Raw genomic sequence first — 17,023 nt, 5'->3', positions numbered from 1 at the left:
AGCAAAAAACCGGCAAAAATGGCTGAAATCTCGCTCGCGTGCACATCCCCACATGAGATTTGGCTTCCAGCACATGTGCAGAGGCCGAATATTTTTGCTTCCACGCATGCACACAAACAAAAAATCGGTAAAAAATTGCCAAATTCTCGCTCGTGTTCGCATCCTTACATGAGATTTGGCTTCCGGCACATGTGCAGAGGCTGAATATTTTCACTTCCGCATGCACATAAACAAAAAATCAGTTAAAAGCTGCCAAAATCTCGCTCACGTGCACATCCTCACATGAGATTTGGCTTCCGGCACATGTGCAGAGGCCGAATATTTTTGCATCCGTGCATGCACATAAACAAACAATCAGCAAAAATTGCCAAAATCTCACACACGCTTTCTCACACAAGATTTGGCTTCCGGCGCTGAATCTCGCGCCGACATGTGCACCCGCCCACCAGTCAGAGGACGCTGTATTGCCCTGTAACGGTTGCAGTCCGCTACTGTAGCAAGGGAAGGATACTGCAGAAGCCATTTATTTATTTATTAATCAGATTTGTTTGCCGCCCCTCTCCGTAGACTCGGGGCGGCTAACAGCAATAATAATACAATGTAAACAAATCTAATATTTAAGTTAATTTAAAAAACCCCAATTTAAGAAACCAATCATACATACAGACATACCATGCATAAATTTTATAAGCCTAGGGGGAAGGGAAAGTCTCAATTCCCCCATGCCTGACGACAGAGGTGGGTTTTAAGGAGCTTACGAAAGGCAAGGAGGGTGAGGGCAACTCTGATATCTGGGGGGAGTTGGTTCCAAAGGGTCGGGGCTGCCACAGAGAAGGCTCTTCCTCTGGGTCCCGCCAAACGACATTGTTTAGTTGACGGGACCCGGAGAAGGCCAACTCTGTGAGACCTAACCGGTCGCTGGGATTCGTGTGGCAGAAGGCGGTCCCGGAGATATTCTGGTCCGGTGCCATGAAGGGCTTTATAGGTCATAACCAACACTTTGAATTGGGACCGGAAACTGATCGGCAACCAATGCAGACTGCGGAGTGTTGGTGTAACATGGGCGTATTTAGGAAAGCCCATGATAGCTCTTGCAGCTGCATTCTGCACGATCTGAAGTTTCCGAACCCTTTTCAAAGGTAGCCCCATGTAGAGAGCGTTACAGTAGTCGAGCCTCGAGGTGATGAGGGCATGAGTGACTGTGAGCAGTGACTCCCGGTCCAAATAGGGCCGCAACTGGTGCACCAGGCGGACCTGGGCAAACGCCCCCCTCGCCACAGCTAAAAGATGTTTCTCTAATGTGAGCTGTGGATTGAGGAGGACGCCCAAGTTGCGGACCCTCTCTGAGGGGGTTAGTGATTTCCCCCACAGGGTAATGGACGGACAGATGAGGTTGTCCTTGGGAGGCAAGACCCACAGCCACTCCGTCTTATCAGGGTTGAGTTTGAGTCTGTTGAGTCTTTTGTGGCGTTATCGTGGCGGCCAAACCTGATTGCAATTATTCCAAGTGTGCGCGTACCAAGGCATTATTATAAAGTGGTAATTAACACTTCACGCGGTCTTGATTCTCGTAGTTTTTTTAAACAGCCTTTTATTGACGCCATGCTCGAAGCCGCATCCTTGTTTTCAAATGACAAAAAAAGATTTACCTCCGGAAAATGTGAACACCCTGGACCGGCCGATCGCAAAAAAGTAGCACCGCTTTCATTCATGACATTTTCGCTGCCTTCTCAAAGAGAGGAAGAGGCCGAAAACTGGGACTTGTCAGAACTGTGACGCCGTCGTCTTCATCAGATCAATCTCCTCGGACAATGAAAAGAACGGAAGGCTTTTGGCCTCGCCAATCGGCGTCTTCACCACCAGTTGAGTGAATTCCATGACGAAAGGGGTGGGGAATTAAACATTGTGCGCTGAGGTCTTAATGTGGCCTTCGAAAATACGCCTCTATCTCTTCTAGACTTTTCCCTTTCGTTTCGGGGACGCAGACGATGGTGAAAATCACGTTGAGCAAACAGGTGGAAGCGAACAACCAGAAGGTCCCATAAGGGCTTACGAGAACCTAGACCAAGAAGAAGGAAGTTGGGTTAATATCTCCGAGACCGCCTTCTGCTGCACGAATCCCAGCAACCGATTATGTCCCACAGAGTTGGCCTTCTACGGGTCCCGTCAACTAAACAATGTCGATTGGCGGGCCCCAGGGGAAGAGCCTTCTCTGTGGCAGCCCCGACTCTCTGCAACCAGCTCCCCCCAGAGATTAGAACTGCCCCTACCTTCCTGGCCTTTCGTAAACTCCTCAAGACCCACCTTTGTCGTCAGGCATGGGGGAGTTGAGATGCCTCCCCCGGGCCTATATAATTTATGTATGGTATGTTTGTAGGTATGTTTGCTTAAAAATGGGTTTTTTTAACTATTTTAAATTTTAAATTGTGTATTATTAGATTTGTTATGAATTGTTTTATTGTGTTGTGAGCCGCCCCGAGTCCACGGAAAGGGGCAGCATACAAATCTAATAAATAAATAAATAAATAAATAAATAAATAAATAAATAAATAAATAAATAAATAAATAAATAAACAAACAAACAAACAAACAAACAAACAAACAAACAAACAAACAAACTTTGGGGCAAGGCATGGAATTCAGGTTAAGTGCCCGGTCTGAGCTGCGCCACTTGTCAAAGTCAGGATATCGCTCCGTTAATTATATTTAATAAAATATAACATTTTTATTTTATTTTATTTTTATTTATTTAGTTTCCTGATTGCTTATTTGTGCCCTATGACAATCATTAAGTGTTGTCCCTCAACATTCCTGACAAATGTATATAGTCCTTTTATATGCACTGTGAGCATACGCACCAACGACAAATTCCTTATGTGTCCAATCATACTTGGCCAATAAAGAATTCCATTCCATTCCTTTCTTCCTAATTTCTATTCTATTCTATACCGAATTCTATCCTATTCTATGCCAAATTCTATTCCAAATTCTATTCTATTTCTAAATCCAATTCAAATTATGAGAAATGACAATGGGTGGTGCACCACAGTTGGGGAAAGTTCATAGAACAGTGTTTCCCAACCTTGGCAAGTTGAAGAGATCTGGACTTCAACTCCCAGAGTTCCCCAGGGCCGGAAAAGGCAAGGAGAAGCCTCCGTGGGGTCTATCTAGGACTCTCCTGGGAGGAAGCAAGGCCGGAAAAGGCAGGGAGAAGCCTCTGTGGGGTCTCTAGGAATCTCCTGGGAGGAAGCAGGGCCGGAAAAGGCAGGGAGAAGCCTCCATGGGGTCTCTCTAGGAATCTCCTGGGAGGAAACAGGGCCGGAAAAGGCAGGGAGAAGCCTCCATGGGGTCTCTCTAGGAATCTCCTGGGAGGAAGCAAGGCCGGAAAAGGCAGGGAGAAGCCTCCGTGGAGCCTCTCTAGGAATCTCCTGGGAGGAAGCAAGGCCAGAAAGGCAGGGAGAAGCCTCCGTGGGGCCTCTCTAGGAATCTCCTGGGAGGAAACAAGGCCAGAAGAGGCAGGGAGAAGCCTCCGTGGAGCCTCTCTAGGAATCTCCTGGGAGGAAGCAAGGCCAGAAAAGGCAGGGAGAAGCCTCCGTGGAGCCTCTCTAGGAATCTTCTGGGAGGAAACGGCCTCCACCCTCCCTGTGGTTTCCCCAATCGCACGCATTATTTGCTTTTACATTGATTCCTATGGGAAAAATTGCTTCTTCTTACAAACTTTTCTACTTAGGAACCTGGTCACGGAACAAATTAAGTTCGTAAGCAGAGGTACCACTGTACTGTGCCTTTATGACCATATTTTTCGGAGTACAAACGCACCTTAGTTTCTGACGTCACCCTCGCTTACCGTGAGGTCGTGGAACTCCTTGGTGACCAGGAAAGCCATGAGCCAGTTGGTGAGGACGCAGGCTCCGCTGGCGATGCCCCGGGCCCTCAGGGGAAATATTTCGGACATCACCAGCCACGGGATGGGGCCCCAGCCCAAGGCAAAGCCTGCGGGTGGTAGAACAGCAAAACAAGATTGTTCAATTAAATCGGGCAATGTGCCCAGAGATTAATAGGAAGCCAGTGCAGCTCGTGGAGCGTAGGTGTTATATGGGTGTACCAAGGTATGTCCATGACAGCTCTCGCGGCTGCTTTATGGACTATTTGCAGTCTCCGAACACTCTTCAAGGGTAGCCCCATATAAAGCGCATTGCAATAATCAAGACGGGAGGTGATGAGGGCCTGAGTAACTGTGCGTAGAGCTTCCTGGTCCAGATAGGGCCGCAACTGGTAAATCAGGCGAACCTGGGCAAAGGTCCCCCTGGCCACAGCCGAGAGCTAGACTAGAAGACCTCCAAGGTCCCTCTCTGTTATTCCACTACAGTTCACAAATAGTTAACATCTGAGGATTGAATGCTTCTGGGAAATTTCCAGGACCAAACCCCCTACCCAATAATTCCAGGTGACAGGGTCCCTCTTTTTTCTAGAACTACCCCTTGTGCAAAACCTCACTCACCCATAATGAAGAAACTCATGCTCAGCACTGCTAACCAGGACAGGGGGTGTCCTTCCTCCAGACGGTGGTCATCGAGCAACTGGAGATGGGAGGAATTGCTGGGGCTGGGGGCGGTAATTCTGAAATAGATCCCAAACACCGTCGCACTGGCAGCCATGATAATTCCTGGGGACAAGAATGGGAGAGAAAAAGAGAGGAACCTTAGTGTATCTTTCGTAGCGTAAGACGCATCCTTTCCCCTCACTAAAAGAGGGTAAAAATTTGGGTGCGTCTTATATACCATATGTAGCCCTGCCCAGCCTCTGAAATGGAGGTTTCACAGGCTGAAAAAAAATCCTCTGAAACGGAGGTTTCACAGGTTGAAAAAACCCCTCTGAAATGGAGGTTTCACAGGCTGAAAAAAACCCTCTGAAACGGAGATTTCACAGGCTGAAAAAAACCCTCTGAAATGGAGGTTTCACAGGCTGAAAAAAACCTCTGAAACAGAGTTTTCACAGGCTGAAAAAACCCTCTGAAACAGAGTTTTCACAGGCAGAAAAAACCCTCTGAAATGGAGTTTTCTCAGGCTGAAAAAACCCTCTGAAATGGAGGTTTCACAGGCTGAAAAAAAACTCTGAAATGGAGGTTTCACAGGCTGAAAAAAACCCTCTGAAACGGAGGTTTCACAGGCTGAAAAAAACCCTCTGAAACGGAGGTTTCACAGGCTGAAAAAACCCTCTGAAACGGAGGTTTCACAGGCTGAAAAAACCCTCTGAAACGGAGGTTTCACAGGCTGAAAAAAACCCTCTGAAACGGAGGTTTCACAGGCTGAAAAAACCCTCTGAAATGGAGGTTTCACAGGCTGAAAAAAACCTCTGAAACGGAGTTTTCACAGGCTGAAAAAACCCTCTGAAACGGAGTTTTCACAGGCTGAAAAAACCCTCTGAAATGGAGTTTTCACAGGCTGAAAAAACCCTCTGAAATGGAGTTTTCACAGGCTGAAAAAAAACTCTGAAATGGAGGTTTCACAGGCTGAAAAAAACCCTCTGAAACGGAGGTTTCACAGGCTGAAAAAACCCCTCTGAAACGGAGGTTTCACAGGCTGAAAAAACCCTCTGAAATGGAGGTTTCACAGGCTGAAAAAACCCTCTGAAACGGAGGTTTCACAGGCTGAAAAAAAACCCTCTGAAACGGAGGTTTCACAGGCTGAAAAAACCCTCTGAAATGGAGGTTTCACAGGCTGAAAAAACCCTCTGAAATGGAGGTTTCACAGGATGACAAAACCCTCTGAAACGGAGGTTTCACAGGCTGAAAAAAACCCTCTGAAATGGAGGTTTCACAGGCTGAAAAAAACCCTCTGAAATGGAGGTTTCACAGGCTGAAAAAACTCTGAAACGGAGTTTTCACAGGCTGAAAAAACCCTCTGAAATGGAGGTTTCACAGGCTGAAAAAACCCTCTGAAACGGAGGTTTCACAGGCTGAAAAAAACCCTCTGAAATGGAGGTTTCACAGGCTGAGAAAAACCCTCTGAAATTGAGGTTTCACAGGCTGAAAAAAACCCTCTGAAATGGAGGTTTCACAGGCTGAAAAAAACCCTCTGAAATTGAGGTTTTATAGACTGAAAAAAAACGTGTGAAACAGGTTTTACAGGCTGAAAAAAACCCTCATGGAGGTTTCATAGGCTGAAAAATGCCTCTGAAATGGAGGTTTCACAGGCTGGAAAAACTATTTCCATGAGTTTTTATAGGCTGGAAAAATGCCTCTGAAACGGAGGTTTCACAGAGCTCACAAACAATGAACCTGCTGCTAAAGTTCACCTCTGGAAACAGCTGATTGAGGATATTCTGGGAGGATATTCACCCACACCCCAATCAATTTTTTCCTTATTTTCCTCCCCAAAAACTCATGTGCTTTTTATAGTCCAAAAAAAATACAGTAATTTCTAAATTTTGGAGTGTAACTAAAGCTTGCCTGAACTTGGGGAAAGAGAGACCTCAGTCCTACCTGAGGTGATGAGAAGAATTTTTCGTCCGGTTTTATCAATGATGAGAGCAGCCACTGCGGTGAAAAAGACTTGGATGGAGCCAACGATGACGGTAGCAGCACTGCTGTTCTGGAAGACACAAAGGACATGGAAGGACCAGGGGTAACATAATAGCAGGCTTCCAGTATCTCAGGGGTTGCCACAAAGAAGAGGGAATCAAACTCCAAAGCACCAAGAATCCTTAAGATTCTTATTGTATCCTTAAGATTTTTATTAATATTGTTTCCTGATTGCTTATTTGGCCCCTGTGACAATCATGATTTTTGACAAATGTATATTTTCTCATATACTGAGAGCATCTGCACCAAAGACAAATTCCTTGTGTGTCCAATCACACTTAGCCAAGAAAGAATTCTATTCTATTTTATTCTAATCTGTTCTGTTCTGTTCTATCCTATCGTATCCTATCGTATCCTATCCTATCTATCTATCCTTGTGTGGCCAATCACATTTGGCCAATAAAGAATTCTATTTATCTGTCCATCCGTCCGTCCGTCCATCCATCCATTTATCATTTGGAATGGTGCAGTGGTTAGAGGGCAGCACTGCAGGCTTACTTCAGCTAACTGCTAGCTGTAGTTCAGCAGTTCAAATCTCACCACCGGCTCAAGGTTGACTCAGCCTTCCATCCTCCCCAGGTGAGTAAAATGGGGACCCAGATTATTGGGGGCAATATGCTGATTCTGTAAACCACTTGGAGAGGGCTATAAAAGCACCAAGAAGCAGTATATAAGTCTAAATGCTACTGCTAAATACTACTGCTATTAGGAATTGCAAAAAAAAAAAAAAGTTATAAAATGAGGCCAAACTCACTTAACAAATTTCTCACTTGGCAACATAAATTTTGGTTGTGGTCATAAATTGAGGGCTATCCACAAATTCTTTTCACTCCTCCCGACCTCCATCCCTTGAAACTTGGCCAAGAAAGAATCCTATCTATCTATCTATCTATCTATCTATCTATCTATCTATCTATCTATCTATCTATCTATCTATCCTGTCTGTCTGTCTGTCTGTCTATTCTATCTTAAAGGCCTGGAAACTAAAACATATGAAGAACGGTTGCAGGATTTGGGCGTGGCCAATAAAGAATTATATTCTATCCTAAAAAAGAAGCAATGGGTGGGAACTAAATGAGGAGAGAAACAAATTAGAACTAAGGAGAACAATTTATCAGTGGAACAACTTGCCTCCAGAAGCTGTGAATGAGCCAACACTGGAGGTTTTAAAGAAGAGATTAGACAATTCAAATGTCTGAAATGGTATAGGGCAGTGATGGCGAACCTATGGCACGGGTGCCACAGGTGGCACGCAGAGTCATATCTGCCGGCACAGGAGCCATTGCCGTAGCTCAACTCCAACGTGCATGTGTGTGCCGGCCAGCTGATTTTTGGCTCGCACAGGGACTCTGGGAGGGCGTTTCTGGCTTCCAGAGAGCCTCTGAGGTATGGGGGAGGGCATTTTTACTCCCTCCCAGCTCCATGGAAGCCTTTGGAACCAGGGGAGGGCAAAACATGAGCCATCTGGGCATACCAGAAATTGGGAAATAGGCCGTTTCTAGCCTCCAGGGGGCCTCCTGGACGGTGGGGGTATAGGGCCTCCTAAGTGAGCAGGGGATTGGACTAGAAGACCTCAAAGATCCCTTCCCTATTCTATTCTAAAATCTAACAGAGCCGAAAGACATCAGCCGGGATAGCCCAGGAGAGAAAATCCAGAGTTTTAACTCCCTCACCTTAAAGTTGGCATCTTCGAAGATATTTTCAGCGTAAAACATGAAGGCGTTGATGCCGGATGCTTGCTGGAAGAACATCATGGCTACTCCAATTATGAACGGCTTGTAGATGGAGGGGTTCTTGAACTCGGCAAGGCTCATTTCTTGCTGCAAAGGGACAGACAGGGAGTCCTCAACCTTCAATTTTGAGCTCGAGAGAGAGCGTGGCCAAACGCTGTGGTGACATGGAATTCCCTGCACTCCACGGAAAAACCCAATACCAACGCCGCTCGGGGTCTTGGTTCATTCAGAACCAGGTCAGAACTGATCCTGGAGGGGTGGTGAAGAAGGGAGGCAGCCTCGGATTTGCTGGGTGGGGGTGTATGCAGAATTTGGCATCTTAACCAATTTAGGGAGATTTTATTTTAAGGAACAATTATTACGATGGTCACCCAGAAAGTAATGCACCATAATTTTTTCTTCAACAATTATTTATTGAACACAATGAAACTTACACACTAGAAAGAATGATGTTTCTTTTACACTCCCTATTTTTCCACATAATCGCCGTCCCATTCTATGGCCTTCTTCCAGCGAGACACAAGGGCGTATATGCCCTGTTGGTACCACTCCTTGTTCTGGTCACAAAGCCTTAGAACTCTGCCAAACCGTCTTCTAATGGCCTCTCCCTCTGTGCCCAGCGACTAACCGTACTTCTGTTGACTGCAGATTCTCCATAAACTGTACACAAACGTTTGTGAATGTTCCCAACAGTTTCTTTCTCCGCAGTGAGAAATTCAATGATGACATGCTGCTTGGGGTGCCAGTAATATCGTTCAATCCTTTGCAAAAGCCAAAAAATGTTACAGACAGTAAGAAAATCCAGTTAGGGGCCCAGGAGTAGGCAAAATTGGCTCTTGTATGACTTGTGGACTTCAACTCCCATAATTCCCGAGCCCATCATGGTAGCTCAGGAATTCTGGGAGTTGAAGTCCAAAAAACGTGGTGCATTCCTTTCTGGGCGACCCTTGTATTTTATCTCTTCCTTTCCCCCCCCTCTTACCCTTCCTCCTAATACTTGTTTTTAATTTCTCTTTTTTGTACTTTATATTTTGGTTTAACTATTTTTTTTTTAAATGGAGGGGGAGGAGACAAAAAGGAAGTCTTAAACAAAGAGGCAACCTCAAGACCCTCTGGTGGATACTTTTTTTTCTTGGTCACCTGTTCATTGACGTTGGCTTCAATCTCCTGACATTCCCACTCGTGATCCACCAGCGGGCCCCGCAGGAATTGCAAAGCCGCGATGGCTTCCGACTGCTGGTTCTGGCGTAGCAGGAAGCGAGGGGTTTCGGGCATGAAAGCCATGAAGGCCAGCAGGAAACAGGGAGGGATGGAGCACAGCACAGCCAGCCAACGCCATTCCAGGGCCATGCCTGTGGGAACGGAATGAGGAGAGCTGGTCTTAGGGCTTGAAAAGAAAGGATGAAGCCAGTAGGAATAGCTAGTGTTTTATCCCGTGGCTTGGAACTGCTGCAGGTGGCTCATGGCCTTGCCTTTGGTGGGACACAGGAAGACCAGCAAGGTCATCCTCAAGGTGGCATGCATCATTATTATTATTATTATTATTATTATTATTATTATTATTATTATTATTAATTAGATTTGTATGCCGCCCCTCTCCTCAGACTCGGGGCGGCTCACAACAACAACAAAACAGTGTACAGTGGTCCCTTGATTTTCGCAGGTTCAAACTTCGCGAAACAGCTATACCATGGTTTTTCAAAAATATTAATTAAAAAATACTTAGCGAGTTTTTCCCCTATACCACGGTTTTTCCCACCCGATGACATCATGTATCATCACCAAACTTTCGTCTGCCTTTAATAAATATTTTTTTAAATAAACTTTAAGTAAATAAACATGGTGAGTAATAATCTGAATGGTTGCTAAGGGAATGGAAAATTGTAATTTAGGGGTTTAAAGTGTTAAGGGAAGGCTTGTGATACTGTTCGTAGCCAAAAATAGTGCATTTACTTCCGCATCTCTACTTCGCGGAAATTCAAATTTTGCGGGCAGTCTTGGAACGCATCCCCCGTGAAAAGTGAGGGAACACTGTACAATGAACAAATCTAATATTTAAAAGAAAATATCTAAAAATCCATTATTTAAAAAACATACAACACAAACATACCATACATAAAAAGCCTGGGAGAGACATCTCAATGCATGCCAAGAAAGATGTCCTACATCCTCTTTTTAAAACATGTCTTTATCTAGACATGTTTTAAACCTTTCAAAATCATTTAAAACGTGTTTTATCTAGACATCTAAATACACTGTCATTTTTTCATTATGTTTTCAGTGAAAATTTAGCGATGGTTTATCTGGATTTTCAGGATGAAAATTACGTAACAGATAGCAATAGCAATTGTTAACAATATACTGCTTCCTGGTGCTTTCCCAGCCCCCTCTAAGCGGTTTGCAGAGAGTCAGTCTCTTGCCCCCAACAATCTGGGTACTCACTTGACCCACCTCGGAAGGATGGAAGGCTGAGTCAACCTTGAGCCTACTGAGATTCCACCTGGCAAACTGCTGGCAGCCGGTGAACAGCAGAAGTAGCCTGCAGTACTGCACTCTAACCACTTAGCCATCATATGATGGATGTCCTGTTATCCATTTTTTTCCCTTCAATCTCCTTTCCTTGCTTCCTTCCATCCTTCCCTCCCTCCTTCCTTTCTCTTTTTTCTTTCTCTGTCATCCTTCCCTCTTCCCCCCCTTCCTTATATCTTTATTTTTTCTTTCTTTCTTTTCATTTTCTTCCTTCCTCCCTTTTTTCCTTTTTCTTCTTTCTCTTTCTCTCTTCCCTCCCTCATCTTTCCTTTTTTCTTTCTCTTTCTCCCTTCCCTCCCTTATCTTTGTTTTTTCTTTCTCCTTCCTTCCTTTTTTCATTTTCTTCCTTCCTTCCTCCCCCCTTTCCTTCCTTTCTTTTTTCCTTTCATTTTTCTTTCCCTTTTTCTCCCTTCTCTCCCTCATCTTTCTTTCTCTCTCTCTCTCTTTCCTTCTTTCTATTTCCTTCCTTTCCTCCTTTTCTTTCTCTTTTTCTCTTACCTCCCTTATCTTTTCTTTTTCTTTCTTTCTCCCTTCTGTTTTTTTCTTTCTCCTTCCTTCCTTCCTTCTCTTTTCATTTTCTTTCTTCCTTCCTCCCCTCCCTCCTCCCTTTCTTTTTTCCTTTCCTTTTTTCTCCCTTCTCTCCCTCATCTTTCTTTCTCTCTTTCTCTTTCCTTCTTTCTTTTTCCTTCCTTTCCTTCTTTTCTTTCTTTTTCTCTTCCCTCCCTTATCTTTTCTTTTTCTTTCTTTCTCCCTTCTCTTTTTTCTTTCTCCTTCCTTCCTTCCTTCCTTCCCTTTTCATTTTCTTCTTTCCTTCCGCCCTTCCCTCCTCCCTTTCTTCCATTTTTCTTTCTTTCTCCCTTTCTTCCCTCATCTCTTTCTTCTTCCTTCCTTCCTTCCTTCCTTCCTTCCTTCCTTCCTTCCTTCCTTCCTTCCTTCCGTCCTTCCTTCCTTCCTTTTCCTTCCTCACTTCTTTCCAGGGAAGATGGAACAAAACACTTCCCTCCCGCCAAGCCTGGATTTAACCATGAATCGTAAGCCGGAACATGACCTGCTAGGTAAGCTCCCAGGATGCCAGTCACCACCATCAGCTGAACGCACGAGCCAAGAACTCCTCGGATCTTGTAGTGAGACGTTTCCGATATATATATCTAAGACATAAGCAAGAAAGGTTAAATTAACCTTTAAATTAACCTGCTATTGCCAATTTAGCAGTAGGAATTTTCTCTTATCCTCTGTGGAAATCACACTGGCAAAAGACCGAAACATAAGACCCCTTACCGGAACTACCAAAGACGTGACACCACTGGCCAAGCCACATAGCAACCGTCCCAGATAAAGCATCCAGATGTCCTGAGCTGAGATGATGACCAAGAAACCAAAAACATACGGGATGGCGCAGAGCATAAGGCTAAGTTTCCGGCCAATTTTGTCCACCACGTATCCTCCGAGCGTGCCGCCAGCTGCGGCTCCCAACGTGACCACAGACTGTCAAAAGAAAGAGAAGGGAAAAAATGAGAAAAGCAGGGAAATGAAACAGCGGGTTGAAGAGGGCGGTGGGGGGAGTCGATCGTCCTACAAGTCCTCATGGCAACTCACCCCAAACCATGATGCTTGCGTGTCATCTAATCTCAGCTCTGGGTCGTGGCTTCGCTTCAAACTAGGGATAGCTGGCGAGCTGTAGCCCAGGACGAAACCGAAGCTTAGCGGTCCTAGGACAGCGGCGAAGGTTGCCAAGTAGAGATTGTGATTCTGGACTTTGCTGTGAAGAAACATAGAAACATAGAAGACTGAAGGCAGAAATCCTGGTCCATCTAGTCTGCCCTTATACTATTTCCTGTATTTTATCTTAGGATGGATCTATGTTTATCCCAGGCATGTTTAAATTCAGTGACTGTGGATTGACCAACCACGTCTGCTGGAAGTTTGTTCCAAGCATCTACTACTCTTTCAGTAAAATATTTTCTCACGTTGCTTCTGAGCTTTCCCCCAACTCATCTCAGATTGTGCCCCCTTGTTCTTGTGTTCACTTTCCTATTAAAAACAGGTCCCTCCTGAACCTTATTTAACCCTTTAACATATTTAAATGTTTCGATCATGTCCCCCCTTTCCCTTCTGTCCTCCAGACTATACAGATTGAGTTCATTAAGTCTTTCCAGATAAGTTTGATGCTTAAGACCTTCCACCGTTTTTGTAGCCCGTCTTTGGACCCGTTCAAGTTTATCCACCTCTTTTTGCAGGTGAGGGAAACAAGGAAGAGACGAATTGCAATGACTGAATTTAAGAAGTAAATATCCGTGTCTGTGTGGTTGTTGCAAACTAAGCTTAACTGGGAAGGGTGTTTATTATTCCAGAATGTTAAATTCTTCTTAAGGGTCTCCAAACCTCCCCCTTGAAATTCAGCTTTCATGGAGGAAGGTTCTGTGGATGGCAGAAAAAATCTTGGAGATAGGGTAGATGATGATGATATTATTATTATTATTATTACAACATATTTTCTTATACCACTATTTTCTTAATATATAAACAACTCTGCTTTTACAATTCAATTAAACCTATCCTCTATCAAAACCTTTCATTTCATTTAACTCCATAGCTCTATTGATTTATATTCATTTTCTATCCAATGATAAAAATGCTCCCATACATCATAAAACTCCGATTCTTCTTTCCCTGTAATTGCTATTGTTAATCTGTTTCATTTCTGCACATTTCAGGATTTTCTTGATTACCTCTCCTTTTGTAAGGATTTCACCTGCTTTCCAATTTTGTGCAAATACAATTCTCACTGCAGTTATTACATGAGTATACAATTTCTTTACTATATTGAAATGTATTAGTTAGACATTTAAATACCTTATAGCAATAACATTTACACTTATATACTACTTCACAGTGCTTTACAGCCCTCTCTAAGGGGTTTACAGAGAGTAAGCCTATTGCCCCCAACAATCTGGGTCCTCATTTTACCAACCTTGGAAGGATAGAATGCTGAGTCAACCTTGAACCTACTGAGATTCGATCTGCCAAATTGCTGGCAGCCGGTGATCAGCAGAAGTAGCCTGCAGTACTGCACTCTAACCACTCCGCCACCAAGGCCTTCCTCTCCATCTGGTTACCAGGGGGACAGGACGGTACACATACTGGTGTTCTTCACAATATTGTTGTGTCTCTTTACAACAACTTTCCAAGCTGGTCTGGGACAGAACCAGTGACTGGCCCATGTGGGCTTCAGCAAAAGTCAGAAAGTGAGACAATTAAGATATAGAGTTCACCATTGATTGACTGATGGATCCATCCATCCATCCGATTTCAACTCTGGGCATCTCACCATTCAATTGATCTGGCCAGCTTCATTTCAGAAGCAGGAATATATACACACCTGAAATAAATCTCCAGCCGAGAAGGTCTTCCAGCAGCATTCAATTCCGTCTCTGGGTTGGGTTCCAAAAGAGGTCTATATTCCTCAGAAGCCATTCTCTTTGCTGTGCCCCAAAGAAGTTGCTTAATGATAGGGCAACTTGGCTTTAAGTCCTTTGAAATTATAAGGAAAAGAAAAGGGGAGGGAGGAGGAAACAATCATAAACAGGAAGAAACAAATCATATGACTTCAAACCAGTAGCTTCCTTACTGCTGACTCTGCAGATTTTAATTTTGCATCAGAAAAAAGATGCACAGCCTCCGTTCTCTGCTCAAAAAGAAGATATTTGCAGAGGACAAGAACATATAATCATTTGTACAGCAGCCAGTAATTCTTTTTCCTGATCTTTTTCTTAGACTTACACTAAATTTAATGTACAGTAATTGGCATACATTTAAATGAAATTTCATTGCATACAGCTTCTTTTTTATATTCTGTTTCCTGTTTCTGATCAACCAGAAAAGCAACAATGGGGTAAAGAGGAAATTTATGCTTTCGAGGACAGGATGATGGCAGTCTAAAGAAATCTCTCTTTTAAAAAAAAAGACAAACCCAGAGTTTCAGGATTCAGATCAGATCAAAGCAAGTTCATGTCTTGGCATGTCACAAGGTCACACAAACCACCTTGTTTTGACATTACACAGGCGAGCCTTGTCCAGTCTGGATACAAACCCCCATGCAAGCAGTGGATTTTCTTTTCAGCCATCACACCAAACCGATTCTCTAAAACTGGTCCGAAACTGACTAGATCTTAATCAGTTTCAACATAAGACTTTTCCTCACCCAATCAGTCAAAGCACAATCCTGCGATCAGGAAACCACCCCCACCTTTTTTTCCTGATGTTGGAGGAAAAGAAGCAACCTCATCTATATTTAAACTGAAGTATTTTTTTGGGGGGGGGGGCAGCTTTTCACTGTAATTTCTGACATGGGAATATATGTCAGCTGAACAGAGAGCCAGGGTGGCACAGTGGTTAGAGTGCAGCACCGCAGGCTACTTCAGCTAACTGCTAGCTGTGGTTCAGCAGTTCCAATCTCACCACCGGCTCAAGGTTGACTCAGCCTTCCATCCTTCCGAGGTGGGTCAAATGAGGACCCAGATTGTTGGGGGCAAGAGGCTGACTCTCTGTAAACCGCTTAGAGAGGGCTGTAAAAAACTGTGAAGTGGTACATACTGTAAGTCTAAGAGCTGTTTTCTTTCTTTCTTTCCTTCCTTACTTCCTTATCTCCCTCCCTCCCACATTCTTCCCTCCCATCCTTCCAAAGTGGGTCAAATGAGGACCCAGATAGTTGGGGGCAAGAGGGTGATTCTGTAAACCAAGTCTAAATACTATTGCTACATATTGGCATCCTGCAATCTTGAGTCTTCAGGGAGCAGGCGGCATACAAATTTAATAAATAGATAAATAAGTCGCTGTGTCTTTCTGTTCAGAAAGCTTCAGGGAAGGCGGATGAATATAGACTTTTTTGAGGGGTGGTGAGGTGAAATGCATTAATCCTAGAAAGGTGGCACTGATCTTCTGCATCCCCCTTTTTAGGGGTCAGCCGCCACAACCAGTGCATCTAAGGAGGAGAAATGCTGGGCATTGTAGATGCCCAGAAGAGCCTCAGTGGTGGCTAGAGTGCACTACTGCAAGCTACTTCTGTTGACTGCCGGCTGCCTGCAATTTGGCAGATTGAATCTCCCCTGGCTCAAGGTTGACTCAGCCATCCATCCTTCCAAGGTGGGTCAAATGAGGACCCAGATTGTTGGGGGCAAGAGGCTGACTCTCTGTAAACCACTTAGAAAGGGCTGTAAGTGGTATATAAGTCTAAATGCTATTGCTAATGCTATTTTTTCTCTCTGAGCTTGGTCGATTATCAATGAAGCTCAGAAAGCAACCAAGGACCCAACAGTTCAACCCCTGAGCTCTTTCAATCGAGGCTGAAAGTTTTAGAAAGAGCTGCAAAGGACTGTGAAGCGGTATATAAGTCTCAATGCTACTGCCATTGTAAACACAGGCAACAGCGGGCTTCTCCCATTGCAACATCCTTCCACACTGGCAACTCTTGCCAGGGACCTGAATTTCCCCAGGGTAGAAAAGTTGAAATTGAGTTGCGGATCTGGGCCACCATTCCATCCCTTGGGCAAAGTCCACCAGAGGACATTGGCCTCCCGGAGGACTCCAGAGCATGCAACAAATGTCAAAATAAAAAAGGCCGGCCCCACTCACTCACCTTTCCCCAACCCCTCCTTTTTTAATTCCAGCCGCCCCACAAAAGCGGCGCTTCCCCAAATCTAATCAGGGTCAGAGACGTACTGCAGGTTTTGCAATGTAGGAACCAAAGGACCTCCCGGCTCGGGTTTCCGAGCGGGGCCAGAAGGCAAACGGACCGGAAGTCCGTAGACTTTAAAAAAGAACGGCATCCTGTTCGGTAGGCCTTTTGTAGGAAAAAGAATGGGCGGTTCGGAGTCGGATAGATAAACCCGAAGCTTTTTTAAAAAATTCAATTTATTTATGCCTTTCCCACCCCTCACGCCCCGAGTCTGGCTTCTCCAGACGAAACACCGTAACTAAGGCCGACGCGCGGGAAGGCACGCCTCTCCCTTCTCCGCCTCTATAGACGACGCCTCTTCCTCCTCTTTCTTTCTAGAGACGCGGAGGGATGACGTCAGTACCCCCGCGCCGGAAACTTCCCGGAAACGGCCTCGGGAAAGACGCTTCTACCTTCTCCGTCTCTATGGACGGGCGCCTCTTCCTCTTTCTCGCGACGCGGGCG

The 17,023-nt window shown here is 44.7% G+C and overlaps 1 protein-coding gene across 1 annotated transcript; it reads right to left on the bottom strand.

Moving 5' to 3' along the window:
* Window positions 1-519: 519 nt before the first annotated feature.
* On the bottom strand, window positions 520-16,629 carry SLC2A8 (solute carrier family 2 member 8). Its single transcript, XM_070758698.1, has 11 exons — window positions 16,481-16,629; window positions 14,225-14,376; window positions 12,442-12,604; window positions 12,124-12,330; window positions 11,894-11,993; window positions 9,457-9,668; window positions 8,257-8,403; window positions 6,485-6,593; window positions 4,502-4,666; window positions 3,848-3,993; window positions 520-2,059 (listed from the first exon to the last, which is right to left on the bottom strand). Exons 2-11 carry the CDS (start codon window positions 14,317-14,319, stop codon window positions 1,919-1,921), a joined length of 1,485 nt encoding a protein of 494 aa, XP_070614799.1. The 5' UTR covers window positions 14,320-14,376; window positions 16,481-16,629; the 3' UTR covers window positions 520-1,918.
* Between the last annotated feature and the right edge of the window lie 394 nt (window positions 16,630-17,023).

The sequence above is a fragment of the Erythrolamprus reginae genome, chromosome 8 (assembly GCF_031021105.1).
Source record: "Erythrolamprus reginae isolate rEryReg1 chromosome 8, rEryReg1.hap1, whole genome shotgun sequence".
In the NCBI taxonomy this organism is placed as follows: Eukaryota; Metazoa; Chordata; class Lepidosauria; order Squamata; family Dipsadidae; genus Erythrolamprus; species Erythrolamprus reginae.
The sequence above is the reverse complement of the archived record's forward strand: the minus strand, read 5'-3'. Positions and strand labels throughout refer to the sequence as shown.